General features: G+C 43.3%; 1 protein-coding gene across 1 annotated transcript; it reads left to right on the forward strand.

The window, feature by feature from the left end:
* The first annotated feature begins 8,508 nt into the window (after positions 1 to 8,508).
* On the forward strand, positions 8,509 to 11,237 carry XYLT (beta-1,2-xylosyltransferase). Its single transcript, XM_078963644.1, has 3 exons — positions 8,509 to 9,554; positions 9,979 to 10,128; positions 10,230 to 11,237. The coding sequence occupies exons 1-3, from the start codon at positions 8,865 to 8,867 to the stop codon at positions 10,953 to 10,955; spliced, it is 1,566 nt and encodes a 521-aa protein (XP_078819770.1). The 5' UTR covers positions 8,509 to 8,864; the 3' UTR covers positions 10,956 to 11,237.
* The last annotated feature ends 4,521 nt before the right edge of the window (positions 11,238 to 15,758 follow it).

Below are 15,758 nucleotides of genomic sequence, written 5' to 3' on the forward strand. Positions count from 1 at the left end.
AGGCGCGGAGAACGGTCCAGACAGGCTGAAGGCCTAGGAGGGCGGTCCAGACATACTGAAGGTTCTGAGAGTGGTCCAGATTGGCTGAAGGCCTGGTAAGGCAGTCCAGTCATGCTGAAGACTTTGTAAGTGTTGATAGATTTGTATGCGGAAAAGGATTTGAGTATGCTGCTATGCAATAGCAAGCAGTGGGTCTGGCCCCGGGTATTGATCAGGTTAGTGGAAGGCGGTGCATGGATCCGAGAGTCTTTGCGAGCGGATTCAGAGCATGTGTGATGCACGGGATAGCGGTTTCTCCACAAGGGAATAGTGTAGAGTGAAGTTTAGCTCAGTGGCACCACTTCCGACTCGTCGGCTATACACTTTCTCAGCTGTGACACATGAAAGGTATCATGAATCTGGTCCAACTCTGCAGGTAACTCCAAACGATACGCTACCCTGCCCACCCTCGCGATCAATCTGACTGTTCCAATATATCGGGCCCCCAACTTGCCCCTCTTCCTGAATTGGATCACTCCTTTCCAAGGAGATACCTTCAGGAGCACGAAATCACCAACCTGAAACTCGAGCTCAGATCGTCGCCTATCCGCATAACTCTTCTGGCGACTCTGAGCGGTTAGCAACCTCTGCCGGACCTGCTGAATCTGTTCAGTCGTCTGAAGCCCGATCTCTGTACTTCCCATCACACGTTGCCCTAATTCTCCCCAGCAAATGGGGGTCTGACACCTCCTCCCATACAACAGCTCAAAGGGTGGCATACCAATGCTCGAATGATGGTTGTTGCTGTAGGAAAACTCCGCTAAGGGAAAATACGTGTCCTAGCTTCCGCCGAAATCTAGCACACATGCTCGAAGCATGTCCTTGAGCGTCTGAATCGTCCGTTCACTCTGTCCGTCAGTCTGCGGGTGGTATGCGGTACTAAAGTGCAACCTCATACCCAACTCCTCATGGAATTTCTTCCAAAATCTGGAAGTGAAACGCACATCTCGATCTAAGACAATCAAGATTGGAACCCCATGTCGCGATACCACATCTCTCACGTACAATTCTGCCAGCATCTTAGCAGAAGAGCTCTCACTGGTGGCAAGGAAGTGAGCGCTCTTCGTCAACCTATCCACAATCACCCAAATTGCATCGACATCCCTAGCAGTCCTCGGCAACTTGGTGATAAAATCCATGGTGATCTGTTCCCACTTCCACTCGGGAACCTCCAATGGCTGCAACTTGCCATGCGGATGCTGGTGCTCAGCCTTAACCTTGCGACAGGTTAGGTACCTCTCAACGAACCACACGACATCCCTCTTCATACAAGGCCACCAATATTCCCTCTACAGATCCAAGTACATCTTAGTGGCACCGGGATGGATTGAGAACTTCGTTCTATGCACCTCCTCCATCAAAACGGTACGCATTCTGCCCACAAACGGTACCCAAATCCATCCCTGAAAAGTCATAAGCCCTCGGTTATCGGTAACAAACTCCGATACCTGACCAATAACTCGCTCCCTCTTCTGGTTTTCCGGTCTCACGGCCTCGGCCTGGGCTCCTCGGATAGTGTCCAACACCAGAGTCATCATTGTCAATATCATACAAACGTCTTGCATCAGAACACCCTCCACCCTACAACTTAGGGCATCAACTACCACGTTAGCCTTACCCGGGTGATACAGGATCTCGCAATCATAATCCTTTACCAGATCCAACCATCTCCTCTGATGCATATTCAGGTTGGGCAGATCCATCAAGTACTTCAGGCTCTTATGATCTGTGTAAATGGTACATCGGACTCCATACAGATAGTGACGCCAGATCTTGAGGGCGAACACTACTGCCCCCAACTCCAAATCGTGGGTAGGATACCTCGCCTCATGAGGCTTCAGTTGCCTCGATGCATACGCTATCACATGCCCCTCTACATAAGCACTACTCCCAACCCTGATATTGACGCGTCACAATATACCACAAAATCCTTTATCCCCTCCGGAAGGGCTAACACCGGGGCTTCACATAGCCTCTGGAGAATTATCTCGAAGGAGGCCTGTTGCTCTGGACCCCAAGCAAAAACTACACCCTTCCGGGTCAATTTAGTGAGTGGCATAGCGATCTTGGAGAAATCCTTGATAAACCTCCGATAATAGCCTCCCAGTCCTAGGAAACTCCTGATCTCCGTTGGTGACCTCAGAACCTCCCAACTCATCACCGCCTCAATCTTGGCTGGGTCGATCAATATCCCTTTCTGGTTAACGAGATGTCCCAGGAACTGAACTTCTCGCAACCAGAAATCACACTTGGAGAATTTGGCATAAAGCCTCTCCGCTCTCAAAACCTCAAGGACCTCCCTCAAATGCTCCTCATGTTGCTCTCTAGATCTCGAATACACCAAAATGTCGTCAATGAATACGATCACCGAGTGATCCAACATCGGTCTGCACACCCTGTTCATTAGATCCATGAACACCGATGGTGCATTGGTGAGCCCGAAAGGCATCACCACAAACTCGTAATGCCCGTAACGAGTCCTGAACGCTGTCTTCTGGATATCCTCATCCCGCACCCTTACCTGATGGTATCCAGACCTCAGGTCGATCTTGGAGAACCAAGATGCTCCCTGCAACTGATCGAACAAATCATCAATCCTCGGCAACGGATAACGGTTCTTGATCGTCAACTTGTTCAACTCCTGGTAATCTACGCACATCCGGTGTGAACCATCCTTTTTCTTGATGAAAAGGATAGGTGCTCCCCACGGCGAACTACTCGGCCGAATAAATCCATTCCCCAGCAGCTCCTGAAGCTACGAGGACAACTCCTACATCTCGGGAGGCGTAAGGCGATAGGGCGCCTTGGCGATAGGCGCAGCCCCCTGAGATCAGATCGATACTAAACTCTACCTGTCTCGTGGGAGGCACACCCTACAACTCCTCCGGAAATACGTCCAGGAACTCACGCACTATCGGGACCTCTCCCACTGACCTCGGTCTCTCTGAATCAACCCTCGCATCCATCACATATGCTATAAATCCCTTACATTCGTGCTGAAGACTCTGTCTCGACCTGGCGGCTGAACAAAACATCGACCCAGAACGTGTACCCTCGCCGTACACTGTAAGAACTCCCCCACTAGGGTCTCGTATGGTCACCAGCTGTCGCTCGCAGTCGATGATCGCTCCAAATCTGCTCAACCAGTCCATGCCCACGATGACACGGACACCCCCCCCCCCATCGCAATGGGGACCAAATCGATTGGAAACTCAACCCCGAATATTTCAAGCACACAACCTCGAATCACCTCGGTGGCATAGACCGCTCTCTCATCCGCTATGGAAACCTTTAGAGGTCGACTCAACGCCTCTCTACTCATACTGATGTATCGGCTAAATGCCGACGATACAAAAGATCGACTCGCACCCGAGTCGAATAACACTAGAGCAGGTATAGAATTCACAAGAAAAGTACCTAAGCATAACATAATATAAGCACAATATCTCAACATAAAATGAATACATGATAGAGTACATACCAGCCACGACGTCAGGTGCTGCACGGACCTCCTCCCCTGTCAGCTGAAATGCTCTCCCTCGCGCCTTTGGCGCCTCGGCTTTCACAGGCCGACTCTCACTAGCTCTTGCAACAGTAGGGGCAGATCCCTGAGGTGCTCCCTGCGTCATCCCTCACAATTGTGGATATTCCGCCTTTTGGTGTCTGGTTTGGTTGCAGTGAAAACAGACCATGAATCCCTTGGGGGAATCCTTGGCGATATGCCCCTCCTTGCCACACTTGTAGCAAGCACCAACCCTACAAACTCCGTCATGACCCTTGCCGCACTTTCTGCAAGTGCGGCCCTTCTGACCCCCAGTCCTCGCATCGGCGGGCTTGGCCCACTTGGCTGTTGGTTGAGACTGTACCGGCTGCCGATCCATCCTCTGAGACTCGGCCTCCTCATTGTCCTGCGTCTCCAATTCGATCTCCCTCTTCCGGGCAGTTGCCTGAAGCTCAGCAAATGTCCGGTATGATGAGTTTGCTACAAACTCACGAATGTCTCTCCTCAAAATGCTCAGATATCGACTCATACGTGCCTGCTCGGTCGACACGTGCTCAGGGCAGAACATCGCCCTCTCGTGAAACCTCTGTGTAATCTCTATAACCGACTCAGTACCCTGCTTAAGGGTTAGAAACTCCTGTGCCAATCGCACCCTCTCCACCTGGGGAACGTACTCATCTCGGAACATAGCAGTGAACCTCTCCCAGGTTACTGCAACAAGCTCAGCAGGGGTGTAGTGTGCCGTCACAAACTTCCACCAGTCCTTCGCTCCCAGGCGAAGCTGGTTCAGCGCGAACCGAACTCTCAGATGCTCCGGATAGGAACATGTGTAGAAGTACCCCTCTATGTCATAAACCCACCTCATCGCGGCTATCAGATCCTGAGTTCCGTCAAATTCTGGTGGCTTCGTGTTGCTGAACTCCCGATACAACAACGAGTCACCCCCTTGCGGCCTGGCAGCAGCAACGGCTGCTGTGGCTGCAGCAACAACAACATCAGAAAGAGAAGCATACCGCTCATCAAAAGTCTCAATCAAGGTGGTATTAATAGACCCGAACATCTCTGGAATCTCAGCCCTGATGGCCGCATCCACCTCCTCGTGGATGATCCTACGGATCTCCTCATCACTCGTCCCATTGACCTCTGGTGTGTGGTGTGTCCTAACCATGATCTCCCTATGAAAATACAACATAAGAATATTAGGGACCCACTCGAGTATAATCACACTCGATAACTCCACCCCATTGGTTCCTTAGTACCCTAAGGATTCTTACTTGGACTGCGCACCAACCCGATATCTTCAGTAGTACGGGCCCAATACTACTGTCCATACCGTATCGGCATTCATCCCAAGTCCTCCTCCTTGATCCCCAAATCCCAAGTGCTCTACTCTTACTAGCATGTGCTACTCGCTAGCAATTCTCTCATAAGTACCTCGCTGCTACCTAAACACTCTTAAGCATTTCTAGCAGCAAAACCCCTAGAGTAAGGCATCATATATCAGGCCACTCTAGTCCTAATAAGAATACCTAGTCTACTCTAGCATGCATATCGTAATTCATCACATAGCATAACATAGGATGTCTAATAACACTTATTATGAGACTATTTTTGGAAATCACCGTTCGGGCGCTGGCTGATCGTACACACGACTCTGCTCCTTTTGTCTCAAAACCCTTTTTCTCTTTTTCAAAAATTTTACTTTATTATTAAAAATTTCCTCAAATCACCAGTTTGAGTTCAGATACGCCCGAAGATATATCCGAATCCCTCAAACCAAGGCTCTGATACCAACTTGTAACACCGTGAAAATTTGAACAATTTTTCACTTTTGAAAAACCATGAAATATAGTTTGCATCCATAAATAAAAACATTGTATCTAAATTGTATCAGTACAAAACCCCAAGATCAAAATATTTAAACTCCAGTGTGCGTGTGTACGAGTCATGCCGGCACCTTCCCGCGATCATCGCTAGTACCTGAAACACATAACACATAACATTGTAAGCATAAATGCTTAGCGAGTTCCCCAAAATACCACATATATCACATACGTCTTTCCATGCCATAGGACCTTCCGATCCAAGTGTCTCAGGGGATTTCCATCCCAGAATCGGTTGACCTTCCGGCCCACATCATGCTCATATCACATAACATACACATATTACATCACATATACATCATACACATAAGACCCTTCGGTCACATACAATTACTCCATCGGGTAAGGCATAGTGAGAAGACTCACCTCGGACGTCTCGTAAATCTTTGACTCGGTAGAAGTATTGCCTAGCCTCCACCTATTCACACAAAGTAAATACCCTCATGAACATAACACTCGAGGCTAGACTCGACCCTCTATTGTCACCCTCAGAAGGGTAAAAGGCTATTTTACCCCCCTCTTGTCTCAAGGACTCCATTGTTGACCAAACCCTAAAAGTCAACAAAAGTCAATGGTCAACTTTAACCCAACTCGCCGAGTGCACTCCGGTGACTCGGCGAGTACACACATGTCCACTAACTCTCTATCCCGCTTGGTACGTTGACTCCTACCCTATGCTCAACGAGTCACACCTGGCATGAATCGCGGGGCTACCCCGACTCAACTCGCCGAGTCTCAAGAACAACTCGGCGAGTACCGCCTTGAACTCCAGTCTTTTAACCCCCTTCTGACTCACTGAGTTATCTCCCAACTCAGCAAGTCTACTCACTAAGTGATCTGCGTGGACCGTAACCCTACTCGCCGAGTCCCAAGAACAACTCGGTGAGTTCATGCCATGCACAAACTCTATTGATCTCCTGTGGTCAGATCTGTGCCCCTAATCCATAGATCTGGCCTTCCCAAGCATAAATGTCACGTAAAGTCTGAATCTTGATCCTTATAACTCAACCAATAAGCATCAAATGATGATTTTGTCCCAAATACCTTAACCCAAGGTCATGACCTCCATTGTTCTTCATAAAGTTTGAAGAATAAGGCTCTCTAGACCTCTATGTGTCCAGGTACAAAGCCTTATCTCTAGAAGGGACTACTTGGACCTCAAATCAACTTAGTCAAGGGTACAAGAAACCTTAAAACCACATATCCTTCCCAAAACAGAAGAAGAGTCGAAATAATACCTCAAATGAATGATCTTAGATTTTAGTCCTTAGAATAGCAACCTCCTTTGCTTTCCCTTGGCTAGAACCTCCTTCTTGTTACTAAATGACATCACAAAGATCAACAATGGTCACTCCTTGCTTCTCAAACGATCTGAGATTCTCTCTGGGGGTAGTAGCCACAATGGACGGCCATAAGGGCCTTTAAATAGGTTCCAAGCCCTAGAAATTAGGGCTTCACTAAACATCTTGGACTCGCCGAGTCCACGAATGGACTCGCGGAGTCCGGTCATGAAATAGAATGAGCATCCGCGTCCCTACTCGACGAGTCTTGGTGCCAACTCGCCGAGTTCCTTCACAAACTCCAAAAAAATTAAATGAATAATAATATACTTGGGAATCCGGATGTTACAATTAGAGTTAGGTTTTCCAAAGAAACATGAAGATTTTGATTAGCTTGTTTGGCTCTACAAAAGATATGTTTTCTAACCATGAATTCTAAATTCATAAGGTTAGTTTGTGTTCTTAAGTGTGTTGCTATTAAATGTTAAAAAGGCATAAATCAAATTAGGTTGCATGTACCCTTAAGTGTTAAGAGAATTTTTGCATGTACATAAGTTTTGTAGCCTAGAATTCCCATCAGTTAACTGGTAATCAAATCATAAAATGAGCAGATCAGGGTCAAATCCAACTCTATTGCTAGGTCTAGATTTAACTAAGATTTGAAGAGTCTAGCATCTAAAATCTGCTTCTTTAACTACTCTTCAACCCTTCTACTTCAAACTTCCTAATAAAGGGATGCATGATAAAGGGGAAGAGGAGGAAGTCAGTGAGGATATGTTCTAATCGACGGTGAGGATGTGATGCTAATGTTCTAATCGACAGTGAAAACGAATGATGGGGGGAGAAACTTATGTTCTTTCATAAAGCGCGAATGAGAAAATAAAGGGTCAAGACATAGAAGATAAATGGTCATCAAGGTAGAAAGTTGACTTGCCAACCAACGTCAACAATTAAAACCGATGATATGCTAACATAACAACCTAATGGCATGGTAGCCGATTACAACCTTCAAACCCTACTAAGTGTCTGTAAATGTTAAGATCTCTATCTTAATCTTAAGATCTTAGGATTTTAAGATCCTACAAGCAAAAAACGATCCTGGTCTCACTAGGATCTATGTAAAGCAACATGTATATTGGGATCTTAGGATTCCGATTAGGACTTAAGATCTTAACACGATCCGATCCCACCTTTCTAGTTTTATTATAAAGTCAAACCTGGAAAATTCATCTATTCAACTTGAAATCGAGCATCACAAGTCAGAATAAGCCTCATAGAGCATCATCACTTCATCAATTCATCATGAATTAGGCATGTTACACTCGTGATATTTCATTTGTGATCTTAACCTTATAGTTGCAGATCATAATGATTTTTTTTTTTTTTTTTTTTTGTACTTGATATGTTTTCTTCTTAATCTTTACGGTTTGCAACAATAAAAATTATAGTTCATGTTTAAAATGGAACATTCGATCCATATGGACGTTTTAATTGACATTAAGTAATAATATATACTGCATACCATTTGAATATCAATTCATTTTGGTAGGATCTTCCAATGACAATCCGATCTTCCGATAACGATCTTACAACACATAAAACAATCTTAGGTAAAATGTGGATCTTAACACCTTGACTATAACACAAAAAATAAAGAAACTTACACTTATGCGAGTGAATTTAAAGTATTTTTTTTTAATTTTTTTATTTTTGAAAACTTAACAGTTTTTATGTTATTTTCCCTGTGAAAAAAAAAAAAAAACCTTTTTAATATTGGAGGGCGTTTCTTGCCTGATGATTTTGAGAATGAGGAAGCGGACGATAACATTGCAAGGAGGGCAAAAAGCCAAGGAGGGGACAGTGCAGGGAGTCGATGAGTTTCAGGGGAGAGTGAAAGGGGTGCCAACGGCGAAGAGGGGAGGCCGGGTTGCCGGCAGGATGAACTTATTAGAACTTGTAGCGGTACAAAATCGCGAGGGGTGAGGCGTTGCTTTGCTACCTTTCAAAACATAGGTGAGCGTGAGCCGGTGATTCATTTTGAGGAAAAAGGCAAAAAATAATAGAAAAAAAAAAAAAAATTAGAAGAAAAAGCAAGGAAATGGTCTGAAAGTGGGGGGTAGATGAAGCAGCAACTAGACTGGGAGGAAACTGCAACGACTGATGAAGATGAACACCAAATCCCTAAAACTCATCATCTTTCTCTTCATCCTCAATTCGATCACCCTTTACCTCTACTTTTCTTCTCACCCCGATTACTTCCGCCGCCGCCGTACAACCCAAAACATTCCTAATTCCATACCACAATTTCACTCACCCTTTTCCGATCGCACCCATCTCGTTTCTTTGTCAAATTCCAATAAACCCTGGCCCATCTTGCCTTCTTACCTGCCTTGGTCTTTAACCCCTAACATCTCTTTTAGATCCTGTGAAGCCTATTTTGGTAATGGATTCACTCATCGTGTCGATCTGCTCAAGCCCTCGCCTGAAAGTAACCGTAAAGTGGGTAATGGTGGAAGAGGATGGTTCCGGTGCTTTTATAGTGAGACTTTGCGGAGTTCCATATGCGAGGGCGGAACGATGCGGATGCATCCAGACAAAATTAAGATGTCCGCTGGTGGGGAGGTATTGGAGAGTGTGATTGGCAGGGGGGAGGAGGAAGAGTTGCCGGAGTTTGAATTCGGAGCCTTTGATCTGGAGGTTACTGGGAATTCCAAGAATCATGGTAAGAAGCTTGCTACTGAGGGTTTTTTGAACGAATATTTGCAGAAAGGAGAGATCTCAAGACATACTATGCGTGACTTGGTCGATTCAATTCAGTTAGTTGGCGCCAATGAATTTGAGTGCTCTGAGGTAAGGGTATTCCTTCCATTCTTGTTGCAGTTACTGTTAACTGAATACTTGTTTCGTAATGAATGAACTCCGGCTGATCATTAATTGCTATAGACGAAACGAAACAAATTGTAGAGATTGTTCAATAAATGACACGTCGTTCACACATAATAACCTTAAATACGTATCTTGAATTGATTACGTAAATCTGATGTTATTTGTTGATGGAGATTAAAGGCTCCTTAAGGACATTTCCTTATCTGTTATCTGATTAATTTCTACTGTGATTTTGCATATATCTAAACTTAGGATTACCATAATCCATTTTAATTGAATTATGTATCGATTGAATATTATAACATGATTTATGAAACATAGTTATGGGTTACAAAGACTATAATTCTTATTATTGACCTGAGAATGAGATGAATGATGATATTGATAGTGGGTTGAGGAGCCAACACTGCTGATCACTCGGTTTGAGTATGCAAACATGTTTCACACAGTCACAGACTGGTACAGTGCCTACGTGTCTTCCAGAGTCACTGGCTTGCCAACCCGACCTCAATTGGTGTTCATAGATGGTCACTGCATGGTATGCCTCCTACTGTTGATGAGTCTTATTTACTTGCTTTAAAAAAAAAAAAAAAAAAAAAAAAAAAGATTCTTCATGTATGTATATGTTGTTGTTTTCAGACGCAATTGGAAGAAACATGGAAAGCTGTGTTCTCAGGTGTAAGATATGCTAAAAACTTGAGTGGTCCGGTTTGCTTTCGTCATGCGATCCTGTCGCCTTTAGGTTATGAAACGGCCATGTTCAGGGGTCTGTCTGAAAACATCGATTGTTATGGGGCTGCTTCTGCCCATGATCTTTGGCATAACCCAGATGATAAGAAAACAGCCAGAATCACAGAATTTGGGGAGATGATAAGAGCTGCTTTTGCACTTCCTTTACACACTAGTCATAAACACAGCTCACGCACCCACAATGTTCTTTTTGTGAGGCGTGAGGATTATTTGGCTCATCCCCGCCATGCTGGCAAGGTTCAGTCCAGACTTAGTAACGAACAGCAAGTGTTTGATGCCATACAGAGTTGGTCCCTGCTGAATCATACAGAATGTAAAGTGAATGTTGTTAATGGGTTGTTTGGACATATGTCTATGAAAGAGCAAGTCAGAGCCATTCAAGATGCTTCTGTTATTGTGGGTGCTCATGGGGCTGGATTGACTCACATTGTGTCAGCAGCACCAGAAGCAGAAATACTGGAGTTGATTGCTAGTGAGTTTCGGAGGCCTCATTTTGCACTCATTTCTCAATGGAGAGGCCTCAATTATCACCCTATATTTCTCTCTGGATCTCATGCTAACCCAACACTTGTTATTGACAAGCTCCGTGACATTTTCAAGACCTTAGGATGCTAATCATAACTAGAGTTTATGGAATTTGTTTTGATTGAAAGTTAGTTGACAGTAGATGATGATGACGTTGAGTTGGAGGGTTGGAGTCAGCATAGCATTACCATGGATGCTACTGCTTTTCAGCAAAAGATTTGATATGTTGTTGAAATGTATAGGATATAATGCACACAGATTGAGATTGGATTGGATGGATACATTACGTAATTACGATTTGTATGTAAACATGTCTTGGGTCTTGATTGCGACTTTTGGGCAAATGCAAAGAAAGCTCCTATATATACCTCATTTTCCAGACCAAATTTTCTTTTAGAGAACTGCATAAATGGCCCTTATGGTTTTTTTTTTTCTTTGGATTCTTAATCAAAAAAGTTTTTATTTTTTGTGGTTTTGATCCTTATCAAACTTGATTTGTTGTGAGTGACTAATCTTCCTTTAAATTTTTATTTTTACCATTTAATCTGTTGTGAGTGACTAATCATCCTTTAAATTTTTATTTTTACCATTTAATCTGTTCAGAATATGACCCACACAAGTTCAACTATTTAATCTCTATATTCTTCAAGTTTTGTGTTTTTTTAATTGAATGAGTCTAATCAATGGAGTTGGTGGATAATTATTACTTTGGCTAATCTTTAGTTTTCAGTTATGCATAACAAATACATAAGCTAAGCTAATGTTGTTTATCGTGTTTTGTATCCTAGATTTTCCAATTCAGTTTTTTTGCATAAGTTACGAACTTTTTTTTTTCTTCATGTTTACAACCCTATTTTCTTCTTTTCATTTGTTTAAAACAACCAAATTGGTATTAGAGTTGATTTTTTGAGAGATCTGTGAGGACCATGGTTGAAAGCAATATTTCACAATTCATTATCTCAATGGTGACAATTACAAGCTTTGGGATGCGATAATAGCATCTTATCTTGAGCCATGGATCTTTGTGAAGCTGTAAAAGAAGACTATGATATTCCTCAACTTCCAGAAAATCCTATCATGGTTCATATCAAAAATCAAGGAAGTCAAAGGAGAACAAAATTCTATTTTTTGTAGTCTCCACAACTAGATTCACAAGAATTATGTGCCTCAAATATGTAAAAGATGTATGAGATTATCTAAAACAAGAATAAGAAGGAGACGAAATAATTCAAGGCATACAAACTCTCAACTAGATTAGAGAATTTGAAATGTAGAGAATTAAAGAGTCTCAAACTATCAAGGAGTACCCGAACAGACTAATGGATATTGGAAACAAGGTATGCTTGATCATCTCTAGGTTTATTTTTGAATTTTTCCTTGTTACGGTACCTTGAGAGATATGAAGCTTCAATAAACACCTTGGAGAATACTAGGGATCCATAAAAAATTACTTTGGCAGAATTGTTAAACATGTTCCAAGCACAAGAAAAACATAGGTTTTGTAGACATGAACAAATTGTTGAAGGTGCTCAACCAGCCAAACATCAAGATCAACGAAAGCAAAGGAAGAAGTATGACAAAAGGCCCCGTCAATGTCCATTGTTGAAGATTCCATCAACAACCAAAAACAAAGCGAAGTTCAAACCTAAAAAAAAATGTATTCACTTTGTAAGAATTGTTGTAAAATGGGACATCCTGTGTTCAAATCGTGGAATACACCGTCTGCAAAATGCAACAAATGTAATCAAGTCAGTCATAAAGCTGTTATATGTAGAAACAATATATAAAATGTAACAACCAAAAAATTACAAATAAAATTGTTCATTTTTAAATCGGGAATTTCATTCATAATTTGTTTAAAAGAAATCCATTACATCAAGTCATGGCAAAAGATCAGAGTATCCGTAACAATAAATGCAGAAAATGCTGGAGAGTGAATGTTGCGCCGTCAAGTCGGATCCTTCCCCTTAGTACCGGAAGTACCTGAAACACCCAAAATAAATTGTAAGCAAAGCTTATTGAGTTTTCCAAATAACACATACCAAGCATACAAATGAGCCCAACCCTGGGGTTCATACAACCCAACACAAATATGGGCTCCCGCCCTGGGTTGTATTTCAACCCAACAATTCATAGTGGGCCCTGCCCTGGGGTATATTTCAACCCGACATATCATATTGGGCCCCTGCCTTAGGGTGTATTTCAACCCGATCATAACATACAACACACAACAATTAACATATTGCATAACAGATCATGGGCCGACCTTGGTGCTTTCGACCCGTAATACCAAGAAAAGACTCACTTCGGTCTGCTAAAAGTAATATTTGCTTGGCTACCAATCCAAAATCTCACACTGTAAGATATACAATTACTATAATTAAATCTCACACTGTAAAGATATACAATTACTATAATTAGGATTATGACACAAACCCAACCAAGGGCCCAAAATCCTAAGTCCAAACTCCTCCACTAAGGCCCAAAAGTCATTCTTCCTAAATGGGCCTACATCCAAGGACCAAAACAATAATGGGCCACAAGGCCCAATAGGCCCAACCATGCCACACCCGATATTAATTCCAAGGCCCAATTTGTAACAACCGGTCTCAGGTACGCATTTAAATTTAAGTCAAACTTCATATTTTACTCTTGGACTCGGCGGATCAACACCGGGTTGGGGGATTAATTGACCTACTCGACGAGTCGGAAGGCCGACTCGGCGAGTAGGAGCTGTCTGAGTGAAACCCTAAATTGGAGGGTTTGCACCCTATTTAAACAACTTATGAGGCTTCCACCCAAGCCTCCATCACCCCAAGCCCTATCCTTGAAACCCTAAGCAGTTGTGAGCATCTTTGAGCTATTTAGTGCCATTTTGAGTAATCTTGTGTAATTTGAAGCTTGTGTGAAGAAGAGGAAGAAGGAAGGCTTCAAGAGAAGGTTGCAGATCCAGGAACAACATCATCTTCTCTTTACTTCCTGGTAATCAAGCTTCACACTTGACTTGTGGTTTCTTAGATCTCCTTGTGGTTATTTTTATGGAGTTTTGGGCCAAGAAGCTTGATTCATGGGACTTGGACTTCCCGAGCTGATACACCTTTAGATCTGGAACCTTGAAGGGTCCTCATGGCATAAATGTGCCATCTTTGTGGCCATGAGAACCCTATGCATGTAATAAACACCATTTTTGGTCCTTTGAACTTAAAAGTCCCATGCATGCACGTAAAATTCATGACTTTACGTGTTATATCGACATTAGGAGCCCAGATCTACCTTTTGGATGAGTTTTGCACAACAGAAATCAAGTTTTGGACATGGACATGAGTCGAATCAGTGAGTCGTTCTTGGGACTCGGCGAGTCGGGGGTTTGGTTCCCTAACCTTTTCTGATTCGAAGGGATCCAACTGAGTTTAGAAGGGATCTGGATGAGACCAGAAGAAGGACTCAACGAATTAGACATAGTTATGGACCTGGAAACCATGGGACTCGGTGAGTGGATGAACGCACTCGACGAGTCCAAGGCAATCTCCCAACCCATGAAGACGGACTTGACGAGTTGTTCATACAACTTGGCGAGTCCCAGACTAGACACGCTCATATGATGAAGATGAACTCAACGAGTTCAAGGAGGAACTCAGCGAGGTAGTTAAAGATTATCCTAATGTTATGATTAAAGGAGAACTAGTCGAGTTCTTGCTAGACTTGATGAGTAGAGTCGGGTTGGAGACAAATTGGTGAGTCGAGTCAACTGGAAGTTGACTTTAACAAGGATGTTGACTTTAGCTAGGGGTAAAGTGGTCATTTTACCCTAGGGTTAGTTATCAGTTTTTGACTAAGTGTCTTTATGGGAATTTATAGCTGGAGAGTCGCCGGAGCAGCAAGCAAAGATTCCTCACCCAGAGCTTCAACAATCATACATACGAGGTGAGTTTTCCTCCAGTAGGAACGGGTCTAAAGCACCAATGCCGCCTCGTTATGTAGTTACAGTATGCCGGGGTAAGCCCGATGTCAGGGTTAGCCTGATGCAGTTTATATGTGCAGTTTATGTGTTCAGTTTATTCTGGACTTTAGTCTGATGCAGGGGTGGTCCCGAGAAGTAGTTAGTATGCTTGATGTATTTGTGATTCATGCATGTGTATGTTATGTGTTATGTGTTCCGGACTCCAGTCCGATGCCGGGCAAGCCCGATGCAGTTTATGCGAGTATATTATATGTTTTAGTTTATGTTATGATTCAATTTATTCCGGGCTTTGGTCCGATGCCGGGCGGGGCCCAATGCAGTGGGCGGGGCGCGATGCAATGGGTAGGGCCCAAGTTATTCTGGACTTCGGTCCAATGCCAGGTGGGGCCTGATGTGGTGGGCGGGGCCCAGTAGTTGTTATATGTGCTTATATGATATGTGGTAGTTTGGGGGAGCTCACTAAACTTCGTGTGTACAGTTTCAGTTTTGGTTTCAGGTACTTCAGCTAGCAAAGGGAAGGGATCGAGCTGATGGCATGGAACACACCACAATTGATTAGCCTGGGAGTTTACTCTGATATTGTTTCCAGACAATTATTTGTTGACAGATTTTATGAGATTTGAGATATATGTTTGATGATTTATTTTATTGATGAGATTATGTTTGTTAAATGATTTTAAAAACAAAATTATTGTCTTGTATTTTTGGGATGTTTCACAATTACCCTAATCGATACAGGCCCAAGGCAAAGTAGGCCCAAATGGCTCAAAAGCGCACTGAAAGCCCAACACCCACTGGAGGCGTACGTCCATCGTACAACCTTAGTACGCTTAGTGTACTAGGTTCTGTGGTGGTACACGCAACGTACAAGATAGTACGCCCAACGTACAAGCAGGTTGTGCACCAACATCCATTAAGTGCTTAATACGCGA

This window comes from Lactuca saligna, chromosome 7 (assembly GCF_052625555.1).
Source record: "Lactuca saligna cultivar CGN05327 chromosome 7, ASM5262555v1, whole genome shotgun sequence".
Taxonomy (NCBI): Eukaryota; Viridiplantae; Streptophyta; class Magnoliopsida; order Asterales; family Asteraceae; genus Lactuca; species Lactuca saligna.

What these genes read in the sequence shown, in the direction of transcription:
- XYLT (XM_078963644.1), top strand. Translation starts at nt 8,865, where the DNA reads ATGAAGATGAACACCAAATCCCTAAAACTCATCATCTTTCTCTTCATC. An exon ending in ATGAATTTGAGTGCTCTGAG is followed by an intron (nt 9,555 to 9,978) that starts GTAAGGGTATTC and finishes TGATATTGATAG; the next exon opens with TGGGTTGAGGAGCCAACACT. An exon ending in TCATAGATGGTCACTGCATG is followed by an intron (nt 10,129 to 10,229) that starts GTATGCCTCCTA and finishes TGTTGTTTTCAG; the next exon opens with ACGCAATTGGAAGAAACATG.